The sequence below is a fragment of the Anoplopoma fimbria genome, chromosome 2 (genome assembly GCF_027596085.1).
Source record: "Anoplopoma fimbria isolate UVic2021 breed Golden Eagle Sablefish chromosome 2, Afim_UVic_2022, whole genome shotgun sequence".
In the NCBI taxonomy this organism is placed as follows: domain Eukaryota; kingdom Metazoa; phylum Chordata; class Actinopteri; order Perciformes; family Anoplopomatidae; genus Anoplopoma; species Anoplopoma fimbria.
Genome location: NC_072450.1, coordinates 32,520,865 through 32,547,686, shown reverse-complemented (window position 1 = coordinate 32,547,686; position 26,822 = coordinate 32,520,865). Strand labels below are relative to the sequence as shown.

The 26,822-nt window shown below is 43.0% G+C and overlaps 1 protein-coding gene across 1 annotated transcript in view; it reads left to right on the top strand.

Moving 5' to 3' along the window:
- The window catches only part of chsy1 (chondroitin sulfate synthase 1), a 41,229-nt gene extending 31,907 nt beyond the window's left edge, over positions 1 to 9,322 (top strand). Inside the window, exon 3 of the mRNA XM_054618167.1 lies at positions 7,721 to 9,322. Within this exon, the coding sequence (XP_054474142.1) occupies positions 7,721 to 9,313 (1,593 nt within the window). The 3' untranslated portion in view covers positions 9,314 to 9,322. The remainder of the gene's footprint in view (positions 1 to 7,720) is intronic.
- Positions 9,323 to 26,822: the final 17,500 nt, after the last annotated feature.

The window sequence follows — 26,822 nt, the reverse complement described above, 5'->3', positions numbered from 1 at the left end:
TTATGTCCAGTCTACTCCGTCATTTAGTTTCGATTGCTGTCACTGCAGAAAAATCCCACATTTCCGCTAGCTTGTGGGCTTACTTTTTTGAGGTAACGTGTCACGTGACCGAGACAAGCGTCCGGACATGTGTCAAGAGGCACAGGCGAGATGTAATTGCGAGAGAATCCGGTCATCTTTCAGACTGATAATCAATAAAAAATGGAAATGATTGAAGTTATACATTCTTTTCTCTGCGGACCCGGTACCAAATGACCCTTTCGGTGGCCCGGCTGTTGGGGACCGCTGGTCTAGAGAAAGGATGGGTGGGATGGACGCAGTTCAGACGGTGCCGTGCGACCGGATTGCATAGAGGGATTGTGATTTGCATAAATCAGATACTTCTGGCCGCGGTGCCACAAAGAGGCAGGAACATGTCGGTGCTTGCGTCATATCCCCGTGGGCATTTTCTACAGAACAACAACAACGGCCTTGCTAACTCACGCTGAAGCTATGTCCTGAAAAGAGGTTTGGAAAAGTCAGGCATCTGTCAAGCATGTTTGTTTTTTTCTGATTGGTCGAAATCCAACTAAGGAAACGGGAAAATAAATCTTTTTAGCAGTTTGTGGCCCAGTGATCTGTCAACTAGCGTTCTTTATATTGATGTGCTATTGTGGATTTTTACTTACTTATTTAATATTCTTTACTGTGTAATTACTTATTTATAATACTTGTTTTGATCTTGTTTTTTTTTTTTTTTTTTTTACTTATGTCTCTTGTTTGCTGCTGTAATCCTGCAAATGTCCCCGCTGCGGGACTAATAAAGGATTATCTTATCTTATCTTATGTGCTAAATAAATGAAAATGACATATGTTTGAACTGTGTTAAATTGTTCTCTTCTAGGTTTTTAAAGCAATGATATGTCAGCTCAACAAATCCAAGGGAACCATTCATTTGTGTCAAAACATTTTGATTGCATTTGTTGGCAGGGGAAGGATTCAGTCTGTAAAAAGACATTTTATTTTAATTGCAATATAAAATATTCTCCTTCTCACGGAGTAAAAAAGGGTTGATGAAATGCTCGTACTCGTACTGCCCTAAAATCAGAAAGAAGCATTTGTCACTTCTGACCAGTTGAACTTGATGGGTACGAGCCCAGAATGAAGAGTCTGATCTCCTCTCAGTGTTTGGGAACACTGAGCAGGTTGTTCTGTTCTCATATCCGGCCTGCTGCCTTTCTCATATCCTGACCTGGCCCTGTTCAAACTGCATCTTGTCTTTGTTTGGTGCCTCATCAAATGAATTCAGGCCACACAACCTTCACCTGCTGACTCCAAATCAGTAACTTCTGCTCTCCTCTTGCCAGAGGCCCTTGTGTTTTTAATGGGCATTATATTTGTCCCGCTCCATTCAACTAATCTGACCCTCGTTGTTTGCTTATCATTAAAATGACTGGACTTTCTAGTCCTAGACGCACAGAGTCTATTGTTGGCATCGCAGAATGTTACTGGAATTGTTTCAGATAGAAACATAAATACATTTTATAGTTGAAACACGAACAGACACGATATACCAGCTGGAGAAGTTTAGTGTAAATAAAATCTGTAATTGGTTTGTGCAGCAGCCGCACGGTTTAGAACGACAGTTTTAGATGAGGCTTTGCAGAGGAAGGCAGGAAAATACAATGTAAGACTTTTTTTTTTCTATCTCGTATCACACTGCTGTGGAAATCTGAAGCACTACTTCAGAATAAAGATGCAGTATATCAGCAACCTTTTCCACATTTCAATTCAATTCAATTCAGTTTATTTTGTATAGCCCAGAATCACAAATTACAAATTTGCCTCAGAGGGCTTTACAATCTGTGCACATGCGACATCCTCTGTCCTTCCCTCACATCGGCACAGGAAAAACTCCCCTAAAAAACCCTTTAACAGGGAGAAAAAAGGAAGAAACCTCTGGGAGAACGACAGAGGAGGGATCCTTCTCCCAGGATGGACAGAATGCAATAGATGTCATGTGTACAGAATGAACAGCATAACAGAGATACAACACATTCAATGTATATGACATAAATGATTCATATAATAAGACTACTTATAATAACAGCAGCAATTATTACAGTAGAATTATAGCCATGAAAATAGGGATAGTAATGTGATTAATAATAATAATGGAAGTAGCAGTGGGTGTCAGTCGGCTCACAGCAGGAGGCACGACTACGGTCCAGGTACCACAACGATTCATGGAAACCTGCAGAGCGAGAAAGCAAAAGGGCTTCAGGGTGGAAGTAAAGCTAAAATGCTTAATGGTACAGGTAATAGTAATAGTAATGTGACTAGTAATAATAATAATGGTGGTAGCAGTCGGTGTCAGCAGGGCCGTAGCAGGATGCACGACCACGGTCCAGGTACAGCCACGATTTATAGAAGCCTGCGAAGCGAGAAAGCACAAAGACTCCAGGGTAGAAGCACATTTCACATCCTTAACTTCTACAACTCAGTTGTGTTTGTAGCTCTTGTATGCGGTTGATTGGAGGTGACATTTGGGTTAAATGCTGCCATTCCATGACCTTTTTAAAGGAATATTGTGCTGAAAAAAACAACAACATGAAGTACAGTAGAACCAAGAACTGAACCCTGGTATATCAAGCCAATCTGGGTCCATCCAGACTTTCTCCTCATCTGTCCCTGAGGTCTCCTGTCCTTTATCCATCCCTATGTTCTGTCCATGTCCCCTCTCTGTCCATAGGTATGTGCATTTTTCAAATGATTTACTGTATTTCCTGAAAAAGAATGGCTGGGGGCATGGTAAGCAGCAAATTGGCTGTATACGAAAAATTCATGTCCCCATTATCCTGGACAAAATAGTTGCGTTTCACAATATTATCCCGATAATCATCCAAAAATGCTCCTGAAATCATCTCACCTCACATTTAGTTAATAAAAAAATATTTTCATGGCATCACAGATGATGAAGAAAACAAACGCATCTTAAATAAGGTTAGCATAATCCATAAGGCTCCACCCCCCCACCCCCCCTTGAATTATGCGTTAATGATAAAATATAGTATGAAGATGAACTCTCATACAATGTGTATGCAAAGTAAGCATAATGTTCATTTCTCTTTCTTTCATTTTGATACACCTTGTTGTGCTAGATTAACCATCTAAAGTGTTATTGTCCTATTTCATACGTGTGTGTTCATTTGTAGTAACGTACAAGAGAATAATTCGAAGTAGCGTATGAGAACGAACCGAATTTTCTTCAAGTTAGTGTTCTTTTTTTCCCAGAAACATCTTAAAAGATCATTCATACAGGAGTTCTGCTTATTAACAAGTACAAAACTCCCCAGCAGTCCACTGCTTGGACGGCTAATATTGATGAAGTGGTCTGTTGTCACGATGCTGTTGATGGCACATCCGCCTCCCATCACACACATCCATACAGAGTTATTGTGGAGCTGTCTTTTAAGTGTGTAAAAAGCTTTTGCCTGAGTTGAGAAATTAGTTTAGACAGACCGCCCTTGCTTACAAAAGAGCCAATTACAGCAGCATAATGCCGTCTTCAATTAGATTTGCATGGCCCGCTCCGAGGCAGCCGCCGCCTATTGTCCTGCAGATTAAACACAGGCAGCACAGCGGCCGCGCTGCCTGCTGCTCGGACTGAGCCTCAGGCCTCCCTTCCGCTGCCTGCATGTACGGGTGACTGCTAGCGTGCATTTCCTTTGCTGTGTGACTGGAGAATCACTTAACACTACAAACCCTGCTTTAAACAGCTGACTGAACACTGTTCACTCCTGATATTCAAGGTTTTTCCCCACATGGATGGCTAGAGATTTCAGTACGTTTTAATCATATATATATTCCACTTATTTAGTGCTGCGCTTCCACAAAGTAAGGGGACTCGCAGGAGACATTCATAAATTGATCCGGTTATAATTGTAGTCCGGTCTGGTTATACCTTGTTATCAGAGCATAAACCCAAAGTATGGTTAAATAATCCAGGGGACCCTGTATTTTAAGAAGATCATTAAAGGAAAACTTTGAAATAGAAATTTGCAGTAGGGGAATACCTTGAACCTGTGTAAACCCAGCACAGGTCCTTAGCATCTCCTTTCCCTTCAGATGTTGGTATGATAATACTGGTTCTCCTGCTGTGCCTTGATTATTGTGTTTGGCTTATGTTATAGAGCAGTGATGGAACTGAAAATAGACGTAGGTCTGCAGTGTCTGACAGCGCTGTCACGGCTCCAAACAGTCAACAGTGGCATACATATCTTAACTTTCAATTAACGCAACCCAAATTACACGATGCTCTTACCCCCCCCTTGCGTGCACTGTCCTTTTGTTGGTGGTCAGAGTGTCTTACCCTTCAGCGGTGCAACCTGGCATTTTATGTAGTGCCTCCATTTCTGTGAGTATACTGAAAACTTCCCCGTTGCTCTTATAGATGGTGATTTCCAATCCGTCCTTGCAGTTCAAATATTGAATTGTTTTGAGTCTAATATAATGTGTTACAGTGCTGATTTAAAATGAGTTCAGTATTGGGCTGAATATCTAACTGATGTATTTGAAATGAAGCACACGAGGGCTTCAGGTCCCAGCAAGACCTCCTCCTGTCCTACCTTTGCCTTTGTTAGAGAACCATTCGAGTTGGGGCAGGGATGTTGTGAGGTTAATGACTGTGAACAAAATTGCACTAAGGAGTCATAAGTTGCAACGGTGACCACAAAAGTAGAGGTCACGTAATTAGGACGGGGGCGCTAATGATGGTGAAGCCACGGGAGAGACGCCGTAAACATCCTGACCAGTTGGCTGTCAGCTGATGGCCGCTGGTGTTACCCTGCTGGATACAGTCTGAGCCAACTACTGAGCTACCCTGGAAAAATACTGCGGGGAGGGAAAACTACTCAGTTTGTCTCAATGAAACAAATGCAGACAAAGGCTTCTCTGACTATAAAGGAGTCTCTGTCGGTCTGTGTGTCCTTAGAATATCTCGAGGACCGGTCTTCCAATCTGCTTTATACTTGGCCGGTGTATTGCTGGAGACCTCGTGGAGTGCTCTGTTGAATTTGGTGCAACTTGGACAGGCGTTCAGTATAATTCTTTGAATAAACAAGCAGACTGTGCTCTGTTCAGCGGGGGGGGGCAGGGTGCAGTTTACTTTTGCTGCTGGATATACTTGTTTTTGACAAAGTAACACTTCTAACGGCACCATCATTTACACAATATTTTTAGGGGTTATTGCGCCATAAAAACATTAAAATTGTCATTCAAAAACCTCAATCAAAGCTTCAAATTATACATAATGACACTCCATACATTGTGTTTACTGGAATGATTGTGACCAGGCTGTGCTTCCTTGTTAGACACGACCATGTAGACATGTTCTTTTTCCTCAACAGAACAATGAAGCAGAAGTCGTGAAATTTGTTACATTCAATTGGCAACGGACCGTCGGAACAGTGAACATATTTATTTATATGCGAATGGGCGATCAGAACAATGGGATTTTCATCCAATAGGTTATTTTTCAGACAACTGGGGCATCAGAAAAATGGGTCTTCAGAAAAATGGAACTCACAGGATCTTTGTTCATAAAGTTCAGCAGCTAAATTCTCAATTTTAAAGCATTTGTAAGATGAAAAGCCAAGTCAGTCATCATGATTATTTATGAATAAGTATGGTTGATCAGAATAGTTGCCAACCTCCAGACATCATAGCCTAAATAGTGCTGATCCATCACTTAGAAAGTAGTACAAAGAGGCGCTGCAGGGAAGCCACCGCTCACACGAACATTGTCGTTTCTGTTCGGTGTTGCCCATGCAATGACCCTGTTGAGATAAAGCCTGACCCTTTTACCTCCTAAGTCCCCAGCTTGGCTCAAGATTTCCATTAATGACAAGGTTACAGTGTGCTTTGATTGGCAGGCTGCCCTCTCTTAGGTGCAGAGGAATGCAAGCTAAAGCTAAATGGAAAAGCAAAGAGTTACTCTGGCAGTTCCTGTGATCGTATTCAGCTTCAGGTATCATTTTTCCATAGCTCTCAGGCCTGTCCTGTCTTATTCCTTGCATGGCCTTTCCCCGGGGATCAGGCTTGTGGCCGCATTCCAGAGCCGTCCTCTCAAATTAGACGTCGTAGAGGCTGCAGTCGTTCTGATGCATCCCTTCATTGGGGAGGCAACGTACACAAACCCTGCCTTTTTTTAAACCACGGTCGAGATCACGCCAGCAGCTTTAAAGCAAGTTTACGCTTTTAGCCTAAATTCCAGCAGGTATGCAGTAAACACTCACTCACTTACTGGTTCTCCAGCAGTGGACTGTGCAGTTGTTGCTGTACAACACGCGCTCCTTGAGGCCAATCATGATAACCGATAATCATCCGTTTGTTGGGAAAGATTATTATTATATCAATGATATAATAATGTATTTTTTTCTAAAACAACAACAATATTTAGAAAGGCTTTACCATCTCCTTAATGAAAAGCAAAAAAGCTACAAAACCCTTTGAATGAGTTGACTTACCATTACTATTTTCAGACACGTAGCTAATTAGGCTCAATTGTCACATGCAATAATAATTTGCATGTGAGTTAATTTGCATTAACTCTTTACATGGCAATTCACGTTGAGCACAAAATGCTCCATATGTAGAGGAAACGGGTCATTTGACTCACGTTCTGGCAGCAGAAAAAACAAGTGGCTTTGGAGGTACTAAATCTAAATCTGGATTAATACTCAATTTATGGACTGTCACTGACAGAAAGGTTCTGAAATAGTGTTTTAAATTGTGCTTGGCATGAAAAGCTTGGCTCCCCTCGCTCACAATGTCAACTGCCCCCAAAAGTGAGAAACAATCGATACCCATGCCCAAAGCCTTAGGCAATAACAGTGGATGGCACAAATTTGATTAACTGTTGCCCAATTGCAATTGGATTGGCTGTTGTCATCATGATTATGTGGATTATCTTCTACAGCACATAAAGTAGGGTATGCCTTTTGAAGAGAAGCTTGAGGTCAAACACCTCGCTGCCCTCCAACTGCCAAACAATGGCTAACTGCTAGCTTGTCTGATAAGATGCTTTTCTTTTCTCCCTGTGGGTGTTATCATTCAGAGGGGATGTTACCTGGTTCAGAACAGGCTTTCAGGATCCCAAACATATATTTCTGAGGATGACCACCTATGTCAAACTGTGCTGGAAATGTGAATTATTAAAAAAAAAAGTATGGTTTCGTATCCGTACAAATACAAATATTGCCCTATCGTTCTTATCCACCAAAAAACACCACCGTCGCCCACTGAGGGGACAGTGGTGTCGTTGAACTGGCTTTTGATAAACTGCTCATACCTTCTTCCTTACTGGCAGACTCTGTTGCATTGATAATTGAGTTAAACACAACCTCAAGTTTCATTCTATACGCTCTAGGAACTGCTCTGAACGCACCTTTTGGGTGGGCTGCCGAATATCCCGTAGAAAGACTTTTATGGAAGCTTTATTGAAGCCCTGTAGCTTGACAGACTGGTACTTACAGCAAGGTGCTTATCATGTTCAGCTGGGAACAGAAATTGCCGGTCATACCTATACCTTCATCTGTCATTAGGGAGCTGAGTGGTTCGGGGCAGACATGGCAACAAAAGTGATGTTTTACTTTAATTTGAATTAACACGTGTAACATCCAGTGTTCTAAATGAACACGGCCTCAGTTGCACTAACACAATCCGTCTTCTGTCTCCACAGATGCAGCAGCTCTTCTATGAGAACTATGAACCAAATAAGAAGGGCTACATACGAGACCTCCACAACAGCAAGATCCATCGAGCCATCACCCTCCACCCCAACAAGAACCCTCCTTACCAGTATCGCCTGCACAGCTACATGCTCAGCCGGAAGATCGCAGACCTACGCCACCGGACCATTCAGCTCCACCGGGAGATCGTTCAGATGGGACGCTACGGCGCCAATGAGCCCAGCCGAGAGGACCTCCAGCTCGGCGTGCCGCCTTCGTTTATGCGCTTCCACCCGCGGCAGAGAGAGGAAGTCCTGGAGTGGGAGTTCCTGACAGGGAAGTACCTGTTCTCGTCCTCTGACGGTCAGCCGCCACGCCGCGGGATGGACTCCTCCCAAAGGCAAGCCCTGGATGACATCATCATGCAAGTGATGGAGATGATCAACGCCAATGCCAAGACACGAGGGAGGGTCATCGACTTCAAAGAAATCCAGTATGGCTACCGGAGAGTCAATCCGTTATACGGGGCAGAGTATGTGCTGGATCTGCTGCTGCTGTACAAGAAGCACAAAGGAAAGACCATGACCGTTCCTGTGAGGAGGCACGCCTACCTGCAGCAGACCTTCAGCCAGATCCAGTTCAGAGAGGAGGGAGAGATGGACGCCAGAGCTCTGGCCAGCCATATCAACAAGGATTCCGACTCCCTCTCGTTTCTGTCCAACTCCCTGAAGATGCTGGTGCCCTTCAAGCTGGCCACCTCAGGCCAGGAGCAGAGGGAACCCAAAGAGAAGAAAGTCAACATCTTGGTCCCTCTGTCGGGACGCTACGACATCTTCGTGCGTTTCATGGCGAACTTCGAACGAGTTTGTCTGATCCCGAACCAGAACGTCAAGCTGCTGATCCTGCTCTTCAGCACGGACAACAACACGGAGCGGGTCAAGCAGGTGGAGCTGATGAGGGAGTACCACATGAAGTATCCCCGGGCCGAGATGGAGATAAAGCCCGTCACCGGCTCCTTCTCCAGGGCTCTGGCTTTGGAAGTGGGCTCCTTGCACTTCTCCAACGATTCGCTGCTCTTCTACTGCGATGTGGACCTGCTCTTCACCAGCGACTTCCTGAAGCGATGTCGGACCAACACGGCCCTCGGGGAGCAAACCTACTTCCCCATTATCTTCAGCCAGTATGACCCCAAAGTGGTGTACGCTGGGAAGGTCCCTAGCAACAACCACTACGTCTTTACCGCCAAGACAGGCCTGTGGAGGAACTACGGCTTTGGCATCGTCTGCGTCTACAAGGGGGACTTGGTTCGAGCTGGAGGGTTTGATACCTCGATACAGGGGTGGGGACTGGAGGACGTGGACCTTTTTAATAAATTTGTCCAGTCGGGGCTTAAGTTGTTCAGAAGCACAGACACGGGGATAGTGCACGTTCACCACCCCGTCATATGTGACCCGAACCTGGAGGCGAAGCAATATAAGATGTGTCTGGGCTCCAAGGCCTCGTCGCACGGCTCCACCCAGCAGCTGGCCGAGCTCTGGCTGGAGAAGAACGACCACGGCTTCAGGAGACTGGCCAGCAATAACGGCTCAGTTAGGACAGCGTGAGAGAAGCCGGGCTTGCAGAACTGTCACGAACTGAAGAGTGAAAAAAAAAAAAAAAAAAAAAAAAACCGTCCGTGCTCACTTCTCACTGCGTGGTGTTTTTCACTACCTAATTTATTTTTTACTGAAACAAAAAAAGACTTTCACATGGATATATTTTGAAAATATGTCTTTTTTTTCTTTTTTCTTTTTTTTAAAAGGAAACTAAACAGAAACGCCGTGATGAACAAGTCATAGAGACAGTATATGGGTTCTAGTACGAAATTACATAAATTGATTAATGATCAAAGAAATAATTAGAGAGCCTGATTACAGCAAGAGCCCGGGGCCCCTCTAGCCTGTTACGTGTGATCTGTAAGGCAGGTTTTCCTAGTGAAGTACAATACATGGTCCTCCGATACTCCCATTTGTCTTGTGTGCAGAAAAAAGACTGGTGTCCATGTGCTCTCAGACCAGCAGGGGTCCAAACAGAACTCAACTCTTGATTGTGAATGTTTACAAAAGACTGCTTTTCAACAACATTTCATCAATGACTAGACTCAGATCACAGCTGTCTCCGTGGCTGTGGTTGCACTTGTCTTTTCAATGTAACTTGTATCATCCCGTTATCATTGAATTACAAGTAAACAAGTCTCCTTAATACCTGAAAAGAGTATTAGGAGACTTTGGGAAGAGTAAGCAGAGTAAATAGCAAAAAAAATACGGGGGGGACTTTTATTGTGAAGAATTTACTGGAAACAAAATGTCTTTATCCTGCCACGAAATGTGTCCGATCAATATCAGATCAGGCAGGTCACACTGTTGATGACCTGGTGCATGTGATCACTAAAGTGACATTGAAAAGACAAATATTGCCACGGCCTTTTGATTTCTAAGGGCCATTTCATTAATACATCATTTCATTAACAATGGTTTTTCTCCCATTTGTTTCTTATGGTTTTGCTAATATGACACACAACACTGTTATTTTTTTCTCCTGTGTTTTTATTCTAATTTTTTTCATTTCTGTGAACCCAACTGCTGGATTTTATATCTACCATTCATCTTTTTGCTGTCTAATTTATTGAATTTGCAGGCTCCACTTCCACTCTCTGACTGTTGAACTGTGTATAATGAAAGATTGTAGAACCATGTCAGTTGTGGGATGGCGTTTTTTGTTCTTTTCATGTTGCTTTTCCTAAACTCATTATCACCAAAGAGTTTTGCACAGTCTGCTTTAGGTATCATGTTGCCTCCGAGTGTGTGTGTGTGTGTGTGTGTGTGTGTGTGTGTGTGTGTGTGTGTGTGTGTGTGTGAGTGTGAGTGTGTGTGTGTGTGAGTGTGAGTGTGTGTGTGTGTGTGCGTGGGTGGTGTTTTGCAGGCACAAACATGAAACCGACTGTATAATGGAGAGCAAACAAAAAAGCTCAATCCATCCCAGGCCTTTGTGATGGGTGAAGTGGGAACCAGGCTGGCCTTTCATTCCAGTGGGTTGAAATGGGAGCAGCACTCCCTGGTCAGCCAGCTCAAGTCAGACATGGCTGTATCTCTTTTTTTTTTTTTTTTTTTTTTTTTTATTTTAATTTTTTTTTTTTTAAATAAATGATGGTGTTTTTATGTTGACATAAAGTGTTGTGGCTGGTCCCGGCCTACAGAGGTGTGGCTCCCGTGCTGATTCCATTGAGCTGTGATGTGAAACCCCTCCCCACCCCACCCCCCCCCCCCCACCCCCACACGGTCTGGTCCTGTGGTACAGGTCCGAGGGCAGAACGCTTCCTGCTCCTGCCTGTGTCGGGGGTAGGCAGGTACTGTACGTTGTAGCACTCCATTGGGCGGTTGCTCCTCTTTCAGCATTACAACACGAATGGCTGATTTTTTTATTTTTTTTTAAAAGACTGTTGTAACAGAATGAATGACTTTGTGTTGTCATTATAGTGTTGTTGGTTTTTTTTGTTGGTTTTTTTTTCTTAGAATTTGTTTTGTAATTTTGGTTCTTTCAACTCTGTCCAACTGGTCAAGGTTTTCTATTTAAAAAGAAATAAAAAATGGAGGGGGGGAGAAAGTATCTAATTGTGCTTGTGGTGTGTTTTTTTTTTTCTTTTCTGTCTGTTACATTCACAGTTATCAGGATGAAAGACACAACAGGTCAAATGCAGGAGTCACCTTTTACTGCGTCTTAAGTGGACACATACCAGTAAACAGATTAGCAACATGGAGACGGTGAAGCGGAGGCCTTCAGGGCTCCGGAGCATGGGCCCCTGAGCAGGCACTTACTAATCCAGCCTTGGGGGACATTCCTGGGCTTGGCATTCATATCCAATCTGTGGAAAGAATCGTTTCATAACAGGCTCTAACTGCAATGAATACCCAGGAATCGAGATGCAATTAATAATAATCACATCATATCGACGATAAGTCTCACTCCGTACATGCCGAAGGAAAATGTAAAGCAGCCGAGTTGTAGGTTCTGTGATCTCTGGAAGCTCCCGCAGAGACAATAAAACGGGGCCTCAAAGCAAATGCTGGGATAAGTCTGTACTCGCCCCTTTACAGCTCTGCCAGACTGGATCTACCTGTCTGTATTTATATATATATATATATATATATGTATTTATATATATATATATATATATATATATATGTATTTATATATATATATATATATATATATATATATATATGTATTTATATATATATATATGTATTTATATATATATATATGTATTTATATATATATATATATATATATATATATATATTTATATATATATATATTTATATATATATATATATATATATATATATATATATTTATATATATATATTTATATATAAATATATATATATTTATATATATATATATATATATATATATATATATATATATATATATATATATATATATATATATATATATATATATATATATATATATATATACAGAGCTCTAACTCTACCCTAACTGCTGGAGCTCTCAACCAGGTATCAGCTTTTGGTTGTCCAAAACTGAAAATATCTTAGCCAATTTAAGTCACCTTATATTTTTAATTAAGATTCTATGCAGTTTTTTTTTTTGTCAGCTTACCAATGAAATGTGACACAATTCAAAATTTGCAGTATATATTTTTTTCGTCCAGCTCATAGATGTGTCGGGTGGTAACTTTGCCTCCTAAGACCTCACATGTTTCTTTCTTCTTCATTAGTTTAAATCAATTTGCGTATTTGTTTGTGATGTTCACAGGTTTTTTTTATCAAACTTCTCACCCCAAAAGTCAAACATCTTCAATTGACTCGCCATTGTCTCTACAACAGATGTCTGTGCACATGCAAGTGAATGGTGAATGGTCTTAAAAACACATTCATGCAGTGAGATTCCAAGTTGATTGTTCAACTCGTTAACAAAGCAGTCTCCCCTAAAGGTCTGTTCAGGAGCTGTTTGGATCTATCTATACATACACAACACAATACATCCCCCCGTAGGGAATGTTATCAATCAAACAGTGTCACAACTACAGCTGAGTGCACTATGTGATTCCAATAACAATGTTCTCATTCTGCTGAATACCCTTCAGGGAGATGCTGTCTATCATCTGTGTGTGTGTGTGTGTGTCTCTCACACACACACACACACACACACACACACACACAGGGGGTGTTTTGTAGACATGCCTTGCATGTTTTTTTAAAGACACACATGGAAACAGCGGGGCCTCTGTGACATTTCACCTTCTGTACCATACATGCTGCGTGAGTTCAGCGTGACACTTTTCACTACTGGGCACCCAGTTTACTGCACTCTTTACCAACTGTAACGCCAGAAGCACCACGGTGATGAATTCTACACTACATGTATGTTTGGTTCTCGACATTTTATTGAAGTAAAAGCAAACGGGACTAATAACGCGGAAAGGAAAGGAGGTTTTGTTTTTTGTTTGGGTATGCTTGTCTGATAGTCAGCAGGATTAAGGAAATACTACTGGCCTGAATTTCATGAATGGTGTTGCATGGAAAAGAAGAACCCACTGAATTACACGTTTTATTTTTCACTTCTATTAGCATTGTGAGAAAGAGCAAAGTGCAGAGGTCACCGGCAGAGGTCGTCGCTCTCTGAGGGGCCTTCTACGTCTAGCAGAGGGTCTGGTGATGAATGACTATGAATGATTATTAGCACCATGACATGTAGCACTCATAGCTTCTATAACTTTAATATAAGCTACATTATGTTATGACATTCTATTAGGTTTGGTTTTTTGCTTTTTTTCTATCTGCTCACTTCATTTTGATATGTTCATAGGTCAAAATAAAAGAATGTAAAACATGTCAAATTGATGCTAACATTAGCGACGCAAAGTGGATTAAAAGCCCCCCCCCACACACTACAACCTGATATACTGTTCCACCACCAGTATAACAAGCTAATGGTCACTGGTTAAACTGGGTTTATGCTTGCCATAGTGACTCCTGGACGTCATAACCTCTTAAGCGTGATGGCTCCTCAAGTTGTCGCCGCTTTTTATGACGGCAATAACGTACGGCCATGATTACTAAATATGAGATACGATAAGTTTAAAGTGAATCACAACTGCGTGTTTGTTCTATGGCCTATCGACGGTAACTTTTCGTTAACTTTGCGCTTCTTCGCTGAATATTCCGTGTGAGCGGAATGTGGCATCATTAGTCTGCTCTGCGTAACTCGTGTAGATGGTTTTGCTGGTGGGGCTGACCTTTGCTCCTCTGGCAGCTGTAGCTACAGTATAAAGCTTGGTTTATACCCATGGCAGTAAAGATGGCGTGAGAGCCAGAAAACGATGTCATCACAGCTTGTTCGCGGCGCTGAATTATTGTAACTTGCGTTCGCTGTACTCTAGGCTTCCCAGAGGGAACTGTAACAAACAGTTCACTGATAAAAAAGCACCATGAACACGTCTGAGGTGGCGACCAAGATAAAAGCCAGTTTGGTGGCCAAATCAAATTGTTTACAGGATACCTGTTTCATTATAATGCATTTAATACTTGACTTCTTTCTGTACAAGGCGTGTATGAAGGACAATAAGTAATCCATAAATATGAGGTATGAGTTTACAGTTTCGGTACATTTTACAGCACGTGGAGCCTAAATGCATTTTGCCTGCTTGTAGCTTGTGCGTCAGGTTTTCATTTAATTATTAATATCTAGTCAATGAAACCACATCACAGACCGCCGGTAGTGATCTGCAGAGGGCTGCAGATGAATCACTTCAAGGCCTATATGTGATTAAAGAGTGAACATATTCATCCAGCCTTTGTGGATTAAGATACCTAGATGACTGAAGGATGGAGGATCTGGTTGAATCCTCCAGGTTCCATTATTATGTGTGCTTTGTCTTTTATCATTGAAACTCTTTAACAGGCAGAGCGGAGCATGAAACCTTTATCTGCATCTCTGAGGAGACTGATGGAAGCCAGATGAGAGGCACAACTTCCAATTGAAATCATGTTAGATGAACACTGACGTTTTAAGAGAGCTGCAGGTTGACCATGTCCTCCTGCTTCCAGTCTTTGTGCTGAGCACGTAGTTGACGTTGATCTTCTCATCGAACACTGGGAAAGATAAAAGGATTTAAAGGATTTACTCAAATGTGGGAGTATTCCTTTACTTTAAAGTCACTTAAAAAACAACCCCTCAAATCAACTGCATGAGAGCGACATCTGCTTTTTAACGACTGCTGTGATCCAACACCACCCCGATCCAGACGTCACAACAACCAACAGTTCAGCCTGACGGACAGTCACAACCACCAACTTGGAAGTAGAACTGAAGTCACTGGGTGTGCTGTTTTTTCTTTATTAAAAACAGACATATGGCATTAATCTCATATGTTTGTATTTGTATCATTTCCAGTCAGAATAATGGTGGATGTATTCTTAGCTAATCGATGCCTTTGGTGCAGGAGCTGACATATAGTTCAGCTACGGATTCCCCTGTTAGCGGTTAGCACAGCAGTGCTAAATGGACGTGTTGTGTATCGCTCTTTAATGCAGGAGTCTCTAACTAGTAGCTTCCTAGTAGGTGTGTGAGTGGCTACCTGTTTGTGAGTGGCTACCTGTTTGTGCTACCTGTTTGTGAGTGGCTACCTGTTTGTGCTACCTGTTTGTGAGTGGCTACCTGTTTGTGCTACCTGTTTGTGAGTGGCTACCTGTTTGTGCTACCTGTTTGTGAGTGGCTACCTGTTTGTGATTGTGAGTGGCTACCTGTTTGTGCTACCTGTTTGTGAGTGGCTACCTGTTTGTGCTACCTGTTTGTGAGTGGCTGACCCAGTAACATCAGGTGATGTTATTTAGACAAGCCCACACATTTGACAATGACCACAGAAAAAGGGAAGGTCAATAGGAAGGTCAAAAGGATTCTTATCATTATTGTTAATAATATTATTATGTCTCTTAACTTTTTTCCCTTTTTACATCCATCCACCCCTTTGTATTCACTGTTCTTGTTCTTCTTCCTCTTGTTCTTGTGAGGCTTTTGTCTTCTGTCTTGTAAAGTATCTTTTTTTTTTACTGCTGTACTGAATAGTTTGAGGATTCATTCATAAAGTTGACATTCAAATGTGATGAAGTTTGGCTGCCCTAACATAAGGCCCATTAATATTATACTAGTTGTAGGATTAGATTACAGTGGTGCCTCTGCATAGGATTGTTCCACTGCGTCGTAAAGTCCAAAAGTCAAATTTCACATAGATCTCCAGAATTCACAACATAATCTTTATCGAACGAAATATTCCGCTTCGAGCCACATTTCTTGGTGTAGCCTTTCAAAAACAACACGTTCACCAGGTAATAAAAAAAAAAAAGTTTGGTCTTCTGCATGCAACACTCAGTAACACAAAATCTCTCATTCTATTATTTGATTATATTTTCACTTATCTGAATCAGCTTCTGATGCTCATGCTCTACAGTCCGGCAGACTGTATGCATATTTGCTACCTGCAGTTTTTGTAGTATGTGGGTGATTATAAGATTTTATATTAGATATAGATATTATGTTTTTGTATTCATTCATGTCTTTTAACACTGCCAGGTCTGCAGCTGAAAGAATACGGTCAAAGTCATCATACATGGCCTCATTTCCCCAAGGCGATGAATAAATATCTTCTATTCTATAAGAATACTAAGCAACACATACATTGAATGGATTACACACATGTAAATATAGTCAGATCTATCATGCCCTAGATGACTCAGTGATGATTATAAAGCTGTACATTTACACATTCACCCAGTCGTTGATTTTGGCAGGTTAATCTTTCAGCCTGAATTATGTGTTTCACTTCTTCGTATTTGTCTACTTTTATAGTTTTCCTCTTTGTTTGTAAAATATGTTTGCGATTAGTCAACCCCGCCCCTTTTTGTGAACGTCTAACCAGCCAGAATGAGAAACCCTGGGTTGATTTACCGAGTGGATAGCCAGCTTCGCAGCACCACTTAGTGGGATCATTGTCGTTAGGGTCCTGCTCTCCAACTAACTATGTAAGCAGACAACACTGCCACAACACACACAACTCCAAGATGGGAAAGCATATTCCTGGTCTGCTGTGAGAGGTAAGAAACTGAGGAATATGAATCCATTGTAAGTAAATCTATTTTGTACCATTCCAGAGTCAACTGAAATGCAATTAAAGGAAAAATAAGATTCTTATCCTCGTATGGCTTATATTCTAAATCTCAAAGGCAACATCACCATTTGTAACCAAGCTCCCATGATGCAACTGAATGTCCTCTTGTTGCATATCAAACCTCTCTCTCTCTTTCTCTCTCCTGAGAGATGGAACCAAACATTCAGCCTGAAATGATTCAGTTTCTTTCATCGTTCTACTGTGGGATCTGATGGAAAAAGGCTCTGTTCTTTTGAAGGGTTCTAAAAGGCTCACGGGAAGCAGAGAGGGTGGTGCCGGAGAACTGAAGCCTCCTTAACAAAACATATGCGATCAATGATGAGACGTATAGCCGCATGTCATCATTCTGCCGGTGTCCAGCAAACAATGTGGGCTTCGTAGACAATTGGCAAACAATTGGCAAACTCAGGAGAGACGGCATCCATCCTACTTTGGATGGAACGGATCTCATATCTAGAAATCTGACCCAGTTTGTTAGTGGACCTAATCCATGACAACCCAGAGTTCAGACCAGGAAGCAGAGTCGCAGTCTTATGCAACAGTGCAACAAAACAGGACAATTAAATGTGGACTATAAATTTCAGATCTCTGTCATCTAAGGCTGTACTAGTAAATGATTTAATATCAGATAAGCATATTGATTTATTTTTGTTTTACTGAAACCTGGCTGTGTCATGAAGAGTACGTTAGCCTTAATGAATCAACTCCCCCAAGTTATATTAATACTAATATTCCACGAGGCACAGGCCGAGGAGGTGGAGTAGCAGCCATCTTTGACTCAAGCCTATTAATAAACCCTAAAACCTGAATTAAATTATTACTTATTTGGAAGATTTTAATATCCATGTGGATGTGTATAATGATAGCCTTAGTACTGCGTTTATTTCATTATTAGATTCTATTGGCTTCTGTCAGTGTGTACATAAACCGACTCACTGTTTTAACCACAAACGCTTGACCTTGTTCTGGTTTATGGTATAGAAATAGAAAATGTAATTGTCTCTCAACAGAACTCTCTTTTATCGGACCATTATCTAATAACCTTTGAATTTTTTCTACCGGAGTGTACGCCATGAGGCAAAAGTTTCTACACTAGATGTCTATCTGATAGCGCTGTAGCTAAATTTAAAGAAGCGATTTCATCAGCGTTTAATTCATTAATTAAATTCAATTCAAATCAGTTTATTTTGTATAGCCCAAAATCACAAATTACAAACATAACAGAGTGACATGAACAATAACAACAAATAGTCAAATCTTGTGGAGGGAGCATTGGCATCAACATGCCAGAGTATTGGAAAATGATTGGATGTAGTAGTCAGCTGGTCATCAGGCCGCTGATGCAGGTGCAACTTCAGAGTTCTTCTTGAAGTAACTCTTCAGAAATCAGAAAGACTCACTAACATGACGGGATGAGAGCTGGTTTGAGCCTCACGTTAGCCCTGCTGCGTGAATAATGAGCCAAACAGTCCGCTCTACCCCGAGGCCACAACAAAAACAAACGCTCATAAATAAGGCAGGAGCCGTTTCCTGGGCAGAGATGGAGCAGTCCAGTCTAAAAGTGACGGTCTGTCCCGCCGCACCATGTTTGCATTAAAGCTAATGCTGCTGTTATCTGGGGACCTCCTGTGGGGGATGTTGGTGTGCCAAATGAGGAGTCTGTTGAAACATGCCCTCCACACACTCTCCTGGGTTACTACCCAGCAGAGCTCACCACATACGTGGGTATTGCCCAATACAGAGCCAGCCCCATGGTGCTGGCTCTGTTAAGTCCTGTCATTTGGGAGCCACATGGGCCTGGCACGAAGCGGTCTGAGAGACGGAAAGCAATTGTCCAGACACCAACAATGAAATCTTGTTAAATTACTGGAATTTTCACATTTCATTTCTCATATTTCATATTAAGTGCTGGATCTAAAAACACACTAGAAGGGTTCATTGTAGAATGTAAACTCTCTCTGGGCTGCTGAAAACCCTAAACTGAGCTCTGTGGATTAAACTATCAAGCAGACTATAGAGTTCAAATGAATTTCGTTTTCTTACAGTTACAATATTTAGTTAGAATAATCTGAAACCGTAACATAAAGGGGAGACTAGGGTACAGGAGACGCTCAAAAACTTTTTAGAATGACTGTATAAAGGGGAGCAGCAGTATCTTCTGTTCTCCTTCTAACTCTGACACTGCAGGGAGTCAAGACACACACACACACACACACACACACACACACACACACACACACACACACACACACACACACACACACACACACACACACACACACAGGTGTGGAAGTGATCAGTGTTGAGCGAGCCAAATCTCCTTGAGACATTGAACTACAAGCACCGGTGGTGAACAAGCAGAGGCATTGTCCTGCTCTGGGGGGGTATTACGTAAACAAAGCAGCCTCCAAACCCTTTAGTCACACTGTAGTCTGATTCAACAACATTTTCATTAAGGATGTCATAACATTTATTGTAAATGGTAAAATAGTCTTTATTTATATACTTATATAGCTCTTTTCTGGTCTAACATCCGCTCAAAGCTCTTTAACACTACATATCATTTCACCCATTCACACCCATTCATACACTGATGACAGGAGCTACCAATGCGATGTATCACCTGAACATCAGCACTCAAAGCCTTTTTTTTTGCCACAGGACACATTGACATGGACTAGTGGAGCCCGTGATCGAACCGCCGATCCTCTGATTGGTTCAGTGGTAGAGCAGGGTTGTCTTTCACAGTTAAGATAAGATAAGATAAGATAAGATAATCCTTTATTAGTCCCGCAGCGGGGAATAGGGTAAAGTGCACACAAGAGACATAGTAAAAGAAAGACAAGATAAAAATGAAATAAAAATAAAAGTTATCCGACATTGAGATATGTTTAAACGCATATCTGACATGAGGATGTTTCACAGTGTGGTCTACTTTTCTTCCACTCTCACTGAATGTGATTGTCACCATACACAGCCCTGTCGCACAGAAAGACACGATGGGCACGTGATGCCAATAGAAAGTCAATTAAGATCCTTTTCCTGGTGGACACACATTTTAAAAGGCATCCAAGGGACAGATTCCATGACTTCCCAAAAGTCAAACAGGGTGGGTGGAGGGAGTCCGGAGGACGGATTGCCTGGAACAAAGGGGGCTTGGGCAAGGCGGACAGGCGGAACCACTCTGGAGGACGACCAGGCCGACGGATCTTCTCTGGCGACTGGGGCTCTTGGACCTGGGGCTCTTTGGACCTGGGGCTCTGGAGACAGGAATTCTGGATCAGCGACGGGGGAGGGGGACGCTGCGACCCAGCGGGAACCGGAGAGACGTCCGCTCGGACCTCAGACTCGGGAGAGAGACGTCGGGGTGGCTGTGCAGCTTGGGAAACCGACCTCTCTTTCTGCCCCGGATCCTTCCTGGTTTTGCTGGCTGGATACTGTGAGGCCCTCCAAAGGCCAGGCGGGTTCAAGGGAACACGTTAGGGGCCTGGGCAGGCTGAGGAGCAGGATGATGGCTAGCTGGCTGGAGGCTAGGGGACTGGAGTCTAGGGGACTGGACTGGAGGCTAGGGGACTGGAGTCTAGGGGACTGGAGTGGGGACTTGGCTAGGGGACTGGAGTCTAGGGGACTGGAGGCTAGGGGACTGGAGGGGGACTGGAGTCTGGGGACTGGAGTCTAGGGGACTGACTGGACTGACTGGAGGCTAGGGGACTGACTGGAGTCTAGGGGACTGACTGGAGGCTAGGGGACTGGAGGGGGACTGGAGTCTAGGGGACTGACTGGGGAGTCTAGGGGACTGGAGGCTAGGGGACTGGAGTCTGGAGGCTAGGGGACTGACTGGAGGCTAGGGGACTGGAGGCTAGGGGACTGGAGTCTAGGGGACTGGAGTCTAGGGGACTGGAGTCTAGGGGACTGGAGGCTAGGGGACTGGAGGAGTCTAGGGGACTGGAGTCTAGGGGACTGGAGTCTAGGGGACTGACTGGAGGCTAGGGGACTGACTGGAGGAGCTAGGGGACTGGAGTCTGGGGACTGACTGGGCTAGGGGACTGGAGTCTAGGGGACTGGAGTCTGGGGACTGGAGTCTAGGGGACTGGGAGTCTAGGGGACTGACTGGAGGCTAGGGGACTGGAGTCTAGGGACTGACTGGAGGCTAGGGGACTGGAGGCTAGGGGACTGGGAGGCTAGGGGACTTGAGGCTAGGGGACTGGACTGGGGACTGGAGTCTAGGGGACTGACTGAGGCTAGGGGACTTGAGGCTAGGGGACTGGAGGCTAGGGGACTGGAGTCTAGGGGACTGGAGTCTAGGGGACTGACTGGAGGCTAGGGGACTGGAGTCTAGGGGACTGGGGACTGGAGGCTAGGGGACTGGAGGCTAGGGGACTGGAGTCTGGGGACTGGCTAGGGGACTGGAGGCTAGGGGACTGGAGTCTAGGGGACTGGAGTCTAGGGGACTGGAGGCTAGGGGACTGGGAGGGGACTGGAGTCTGGGGACTGGACTCTAGGGGACTGACTGGAGGCTAGGGGACTGGAGTCTAGGGGACTGAGGCTGGGGACTGGAGGCTAGGGGACTGGAGTCTAGGGGACTGGAGTCTGGGGGACTGACTGGAGGCTCTAGGGGACTGGAGTCTGGGGAGTCTAGGGGACTGGAGTCTAGGGGACTGGAGTCTAGGGGACTGGAGTCTACTGGAGTCTAGGGGACTGACTGGAGTCTAGGGGACTGGACTGTCTAGGGGGAGTCTGGGGACTGGAGTCTAGGGGACTGGAGTCTAGGGGACTGACTGGAGTCTAGGGGACTGACTGGAGTCTAGGGGACTGACTGGAGTCTAGGGGACTGACTGGAGTCTGGGGACTGACTGGAGTCTAGGGGACTGACTGGAGGCTAGGGGACTGGGACTGGGGACTGACTGGAGGCTAGGGGACTGACTGAGTCTAGGGGACTGACTGGTCTAGTCTGGAGGGGACTGACTGGAGTCTAGGGGACTGACTGGAGGCTAGGGGACAGAGAGCTAGGAAGCTTCAGAACCAGGTGTGCTCAGAAACTCCCTCGCCCAGTGAGGTAAAGAACTCCTCAGCCATGGCATAGACGAGGCCTCCCTTTGTGCTAAAATCATTGCAGCCTCTTGGTACTCCCTACTAGGAGCTCTCCTCCACTCCCCATAAATACACAGGAGGGCATAACACAACTCGTATATATTCGTCCTTAAACAGAACCGCTGGGTCCATGTTGGTGCTTGGTTCGTTCTGTCAAGGTTTCAGTAAAGAGGCAACAGGAGATGGACCCAAATGCAGACACACTTCAGGAGCAGAGGAATAGAAACAAAACTTACATGTAGGTGAAAATGATAAGAAACAGGAACAAGGAATATCCAAAGGAACATTGAAGGAACATAGAAGGAACAAGGCAGATAAACCAACAACCAGCAAACAAAAGACAGGACTATAAATACACAAGAAACTGATCAGACAGCAAGACACAGGTGGGCAGACATGAGTGCAGGCTGAGAGCTCATAGGTGGGAGAAACACAAGGGAACATAGCAAGGCTGAGATGGATAAGTACACAAGCAGGGGGAAATCAAGCATGACAGAACAACAGCAACTTCAACATTACTACACAAATATGGATAATAAATAAGAGTATTAACATATTTCCAAAAAAGTCCGAAAATGTTATATTTTCATAGTAAATGCTAAATATACTGATCTTTTTTAACAGAATAACAAATAAGACGCAAACATTATATTTCTTTAGTCTGTTATAAACCTACACATGTCCAGTGAGGACGTGTAACAGACCGCTGTTTTAAAAAATAACCTAAAAATGATTTACATCAGCTTGTACAACGTACATTATCTGGTTCTGTGCAATATCAATAACATTTTCATCATTTGAGATGTTCAATATTAATAACAGAAGTATGTGGACAGTTCTAAATACAGCAGTCTATGAATTACAAATACAGTAAATGTATGTATGAACTTCTGTAGCTAACGCCAACAGCCTCCAGTCTTCTGGTTTCAAGCTTTCCTCTAGAATTTGTCCCTCAATGTACAATAGAGTGTAATTCTGACCAATTTACAGAGTGATCTTTCGTACATACGTAACACATTTTAATGTTCATTTTATGCACTCTCAATCGAGTTTTTCAGTGACCGTAGTGTTGTTGTCCTTTACTGTTCATGACAGATACACTGGGACAACTCAAACTCAATCTCTTTGTTACTGTACTCCATAACAACTGTGAACTGTGTAACAGCAGGGTCAGTCCACATTACTCTTTTCCCTTGAACTGTTTGTTCCAAAGTAAAAACACAAATGTAGCCCACAGTTATGTAGGTGTCACTCCAGGCCTAAAATAAAGGAACTATGTAGTTTGCCTCATTTCCTCTTTTTCTTATCTTCTGTTTCTCCAGTGCTGGTAAGCGTATAGTACAGTATTATAGTTGTATTACCACAGACTTTGTTGCTCGGAAATGATCATAAATAGCCTGTAATATCAGAATAGGTTGTTATGTTAACCACTTATTTGCCAACTTCACGCCTCTACCTTGTATGTATGTCCAACTACTGGCTATTTAACTATTCCGGCCGTGCAGTTCACAAATGAAATCCATGTGTTACATTGTCCACATTTATGTATGCTTTTGTTTTCTCCTATCTTTGTGTTTTATTTGATTGTTTCAAATTATATTTTCCCCTACAGTCGTCTCTATACACACCTTCCGAACACACTTACAAACAGCAGATATCCTCGCAGTCTGACTGCAGCAGAATATGAAAGCAGTTTGGTTATGAAGGTAAGAAGTGACAACACTGTGCAGTATACATGCTACCGAGCCACCACTTTCTACACTGCATGGGGAAAGAAAGTAATGAGTCGTGCATTATCATATCTTTCCACTTCCTGTTGTTTGGCTTGGTGAATGATTACACAGAGAAACAGCTGATAGTCTGTTCAGATAGGACCTGTCTGGTGATGGTGTCCATGTCTCGCATGCATGATGGGCTTGGTGGGTCTGCAGCTTTATCAGCATCCTGGTTTAGTGATTTCATTTTTGAAGAAAATGGGTCTCAGTGCAGGTCAGAGAGCAAAGATTAGCAATCGTAAAGAGTTCCTACTCAAATCTCCAGGTCTATTTGTATTGCTCTAAACACCATTAAAGGGACTGACCACTGATTTACTGATGGGTTCTCTTGAACAACTGCATAGCAAACCTGAGCTGTTTGATGGAGCAGCCTCCTAAAAAGAGGCAGAGATTATCTTATGTAACTATTTTTAAGTTACATTACACACAAAGTTAAATTACTAATCTTGAAACTATCTTTGTTCTTCTATCCTGGAGGTGAGTTCACAAAATGATTAGCTGACAATCTACAAGCTACATTTAAATCCATACCATAATAATGGTATGGATAATAAATGGGCTGATCTGATTGGGAATCAAGGATCCCCAACAATGAAAATTGCTGTGGAAGGAAGCCAGAGAACCCAGAAAGAACCTACGCTGACATGGGGAGAACATGCAAACTAGAAGGCCGTCTAACCGGGGAATTGAACCTCTTGCTGTGAGGCGACAGTGCTATCCACTACACCACCATGCAGCCAACCAATTACAATCAATGCATTTGAAATAATCCTTAAAAATGAAATCACAGGCTCCATTGCACTGACTCCAGGACAAATCAAACTAACATGTCTTCTGACATAAAAGTCAAGAACATGACAACAGGGACACGAATGATGAGAAACTTAAGGTCGTATGAGTGAAGAGAAACAGTGACAGCAGCAATGCATCAGGCAGCTCTTCATAGAGATTAGCATCAAGGCTTCTCTCTACTGCCCTCTCCTGTTTAGTGGTCGGGGAAAAAACCCCCACATACGAACCATTGATCCATGTACAGTACAGACAAATCCAGTCGGCCAGCAGTGCTAAGATTGAATGCTAGCCTTAGCGGCGCTGGTTCAGTGTGAGGAGCCGGGACTGCTGTGGGTGTCTGTCCTGAGCAGAGGTTAAATGAGAGCACCCGAGAACTGAGCATGATTTATTCATATCAGTCCAACAGAGGACTGAGTCTTTTTAATTGACAAGAGCATCATTCATGATATTTGTAGTGCTACCATGTTGGCTGCTGAGTAAACTCCTGGCACCACCCTGTCATCTTGTTTACAGGAGGCCCAGAAGGCCCAGGAGGGGCCAGGAGGGCCGGGGCCAGAAGAGGTCAGGAGGGGTCAGGTATTTCCAAGAAAATCTCTGTAGCTTCTGGTCTTCAGATTTCTGGATCATTTAGGATCTAAAATATTACAGCTGATGTTTCAGCTCAGAGATCAATTTGTGATCAGTAATGTTTCCTAACAATAAAATGGTTTTGTTTACATACTGTGTATACAAGGAACCAGAGCAATTGTCACAGATTACGTGCTACTGATTAGCAAATGGATTTCTAAAGCCATGCAAATGCATACACATTTTAGCTTAGCCTAGCCGTGGATAAACACAGCCTATAATGATGTCATCACAGAGATACCAGTCTTTATATCAGCTTGGGCCTGGACACTGCCTAGTCGTGAAACATATCAAGCTTCACAGTCATGGGCTTCGGCAGAAAGGACGACAAAATTAGTGCTTTGTTCATATCTGTTCACACTGACAGCGTTATCACCTCAAAGCATGTTAGAAAAATAAACCATCAATGGTTCTATATTTGTAAATCATTATCTCCACCTGTATGTATGTATTTGGTCGTGTGTGTGTGTCTGTGCATCTCTGTCTGTCTGTCCAAGACTAATCTCTAATACTACTGCACCCATCAGCCTAATATTTTTTGTGCTTTTTAATAGGAATATTCTCAAGGACCTCATGTGGTTGCAGTAATTCACCCCTAGACTGCTGACTCTTCACTACTCTTAACCGTGGCGCCAATGAACAACAACTGCTTCAGTTCTGACTCTTGTGTCCGCTATGGATTACAGATTGTTCCTGACTTGATTTGCACACCTAGGTAAGACAATGGTGTATATATATATATATTTCAATTCAATTCAATTCAGTTTATTTTGTATAGCCCAAAATCACAAATTACAAATTTGCCTCAGAGGGCTTTACAATCTGTACACATGTGACATCCTATGTCCCGGAACCCTCACATCGGCACAGGAAAAACTCCACCTGACACCTATGGGAGGGCGACAGAGGAGGGATCCTTCTCCCAGGATGGACAGAATGCAATAGATGGTATGTGTACAGAATGAACACCATAACAGAGTTACAACACATTCAATGTATATGACATAAATGATTCATATAATCACAGTAGTAAGCAGAGTAACGAAGGAGAAAAGTAAGATTACTTATAATAAAAGCAGCAATGACTATAGTATAATTAAAATAATGATATAGGGAATAGTATTAGTAATGTGACTAATAATAATAATAATAATAATAATAATAATAAAAGTAACAGTGGGTGTCAGCCGGGTCACAGCAGGAAGCACGACCACGGTCCAGGTATCACAACAATTCATGGAAACCTGCGAGGCGAGAAAGCAAAAAGGGCTTCAGGGTAGAAGCAAAGCCAATAAGCGTAATGGTACAGGGAATAGTAATACTAATGTGACTAATAATAATAACGGTAGTAGCAGTGGGTATCAGCAGGGCCAAAGCAGGAGGCACGATCACAGTCCAGATATAATCCCGATTCATAGAAACCTGCGAGGCGAGAAAGCACAAGGCCTCCGGGGAAGAAGCAAAATCAGTAATGTGCATAAATAGGAGTTTAATACATAAAGATGGAGGGAGAGAAGAGGAGAGAGGAGCTCAGTGCATCCTAGGTAGTCCCCCGGCTGAGATTGGTCTGATAAATACGACTTAAACCAGCTAAGT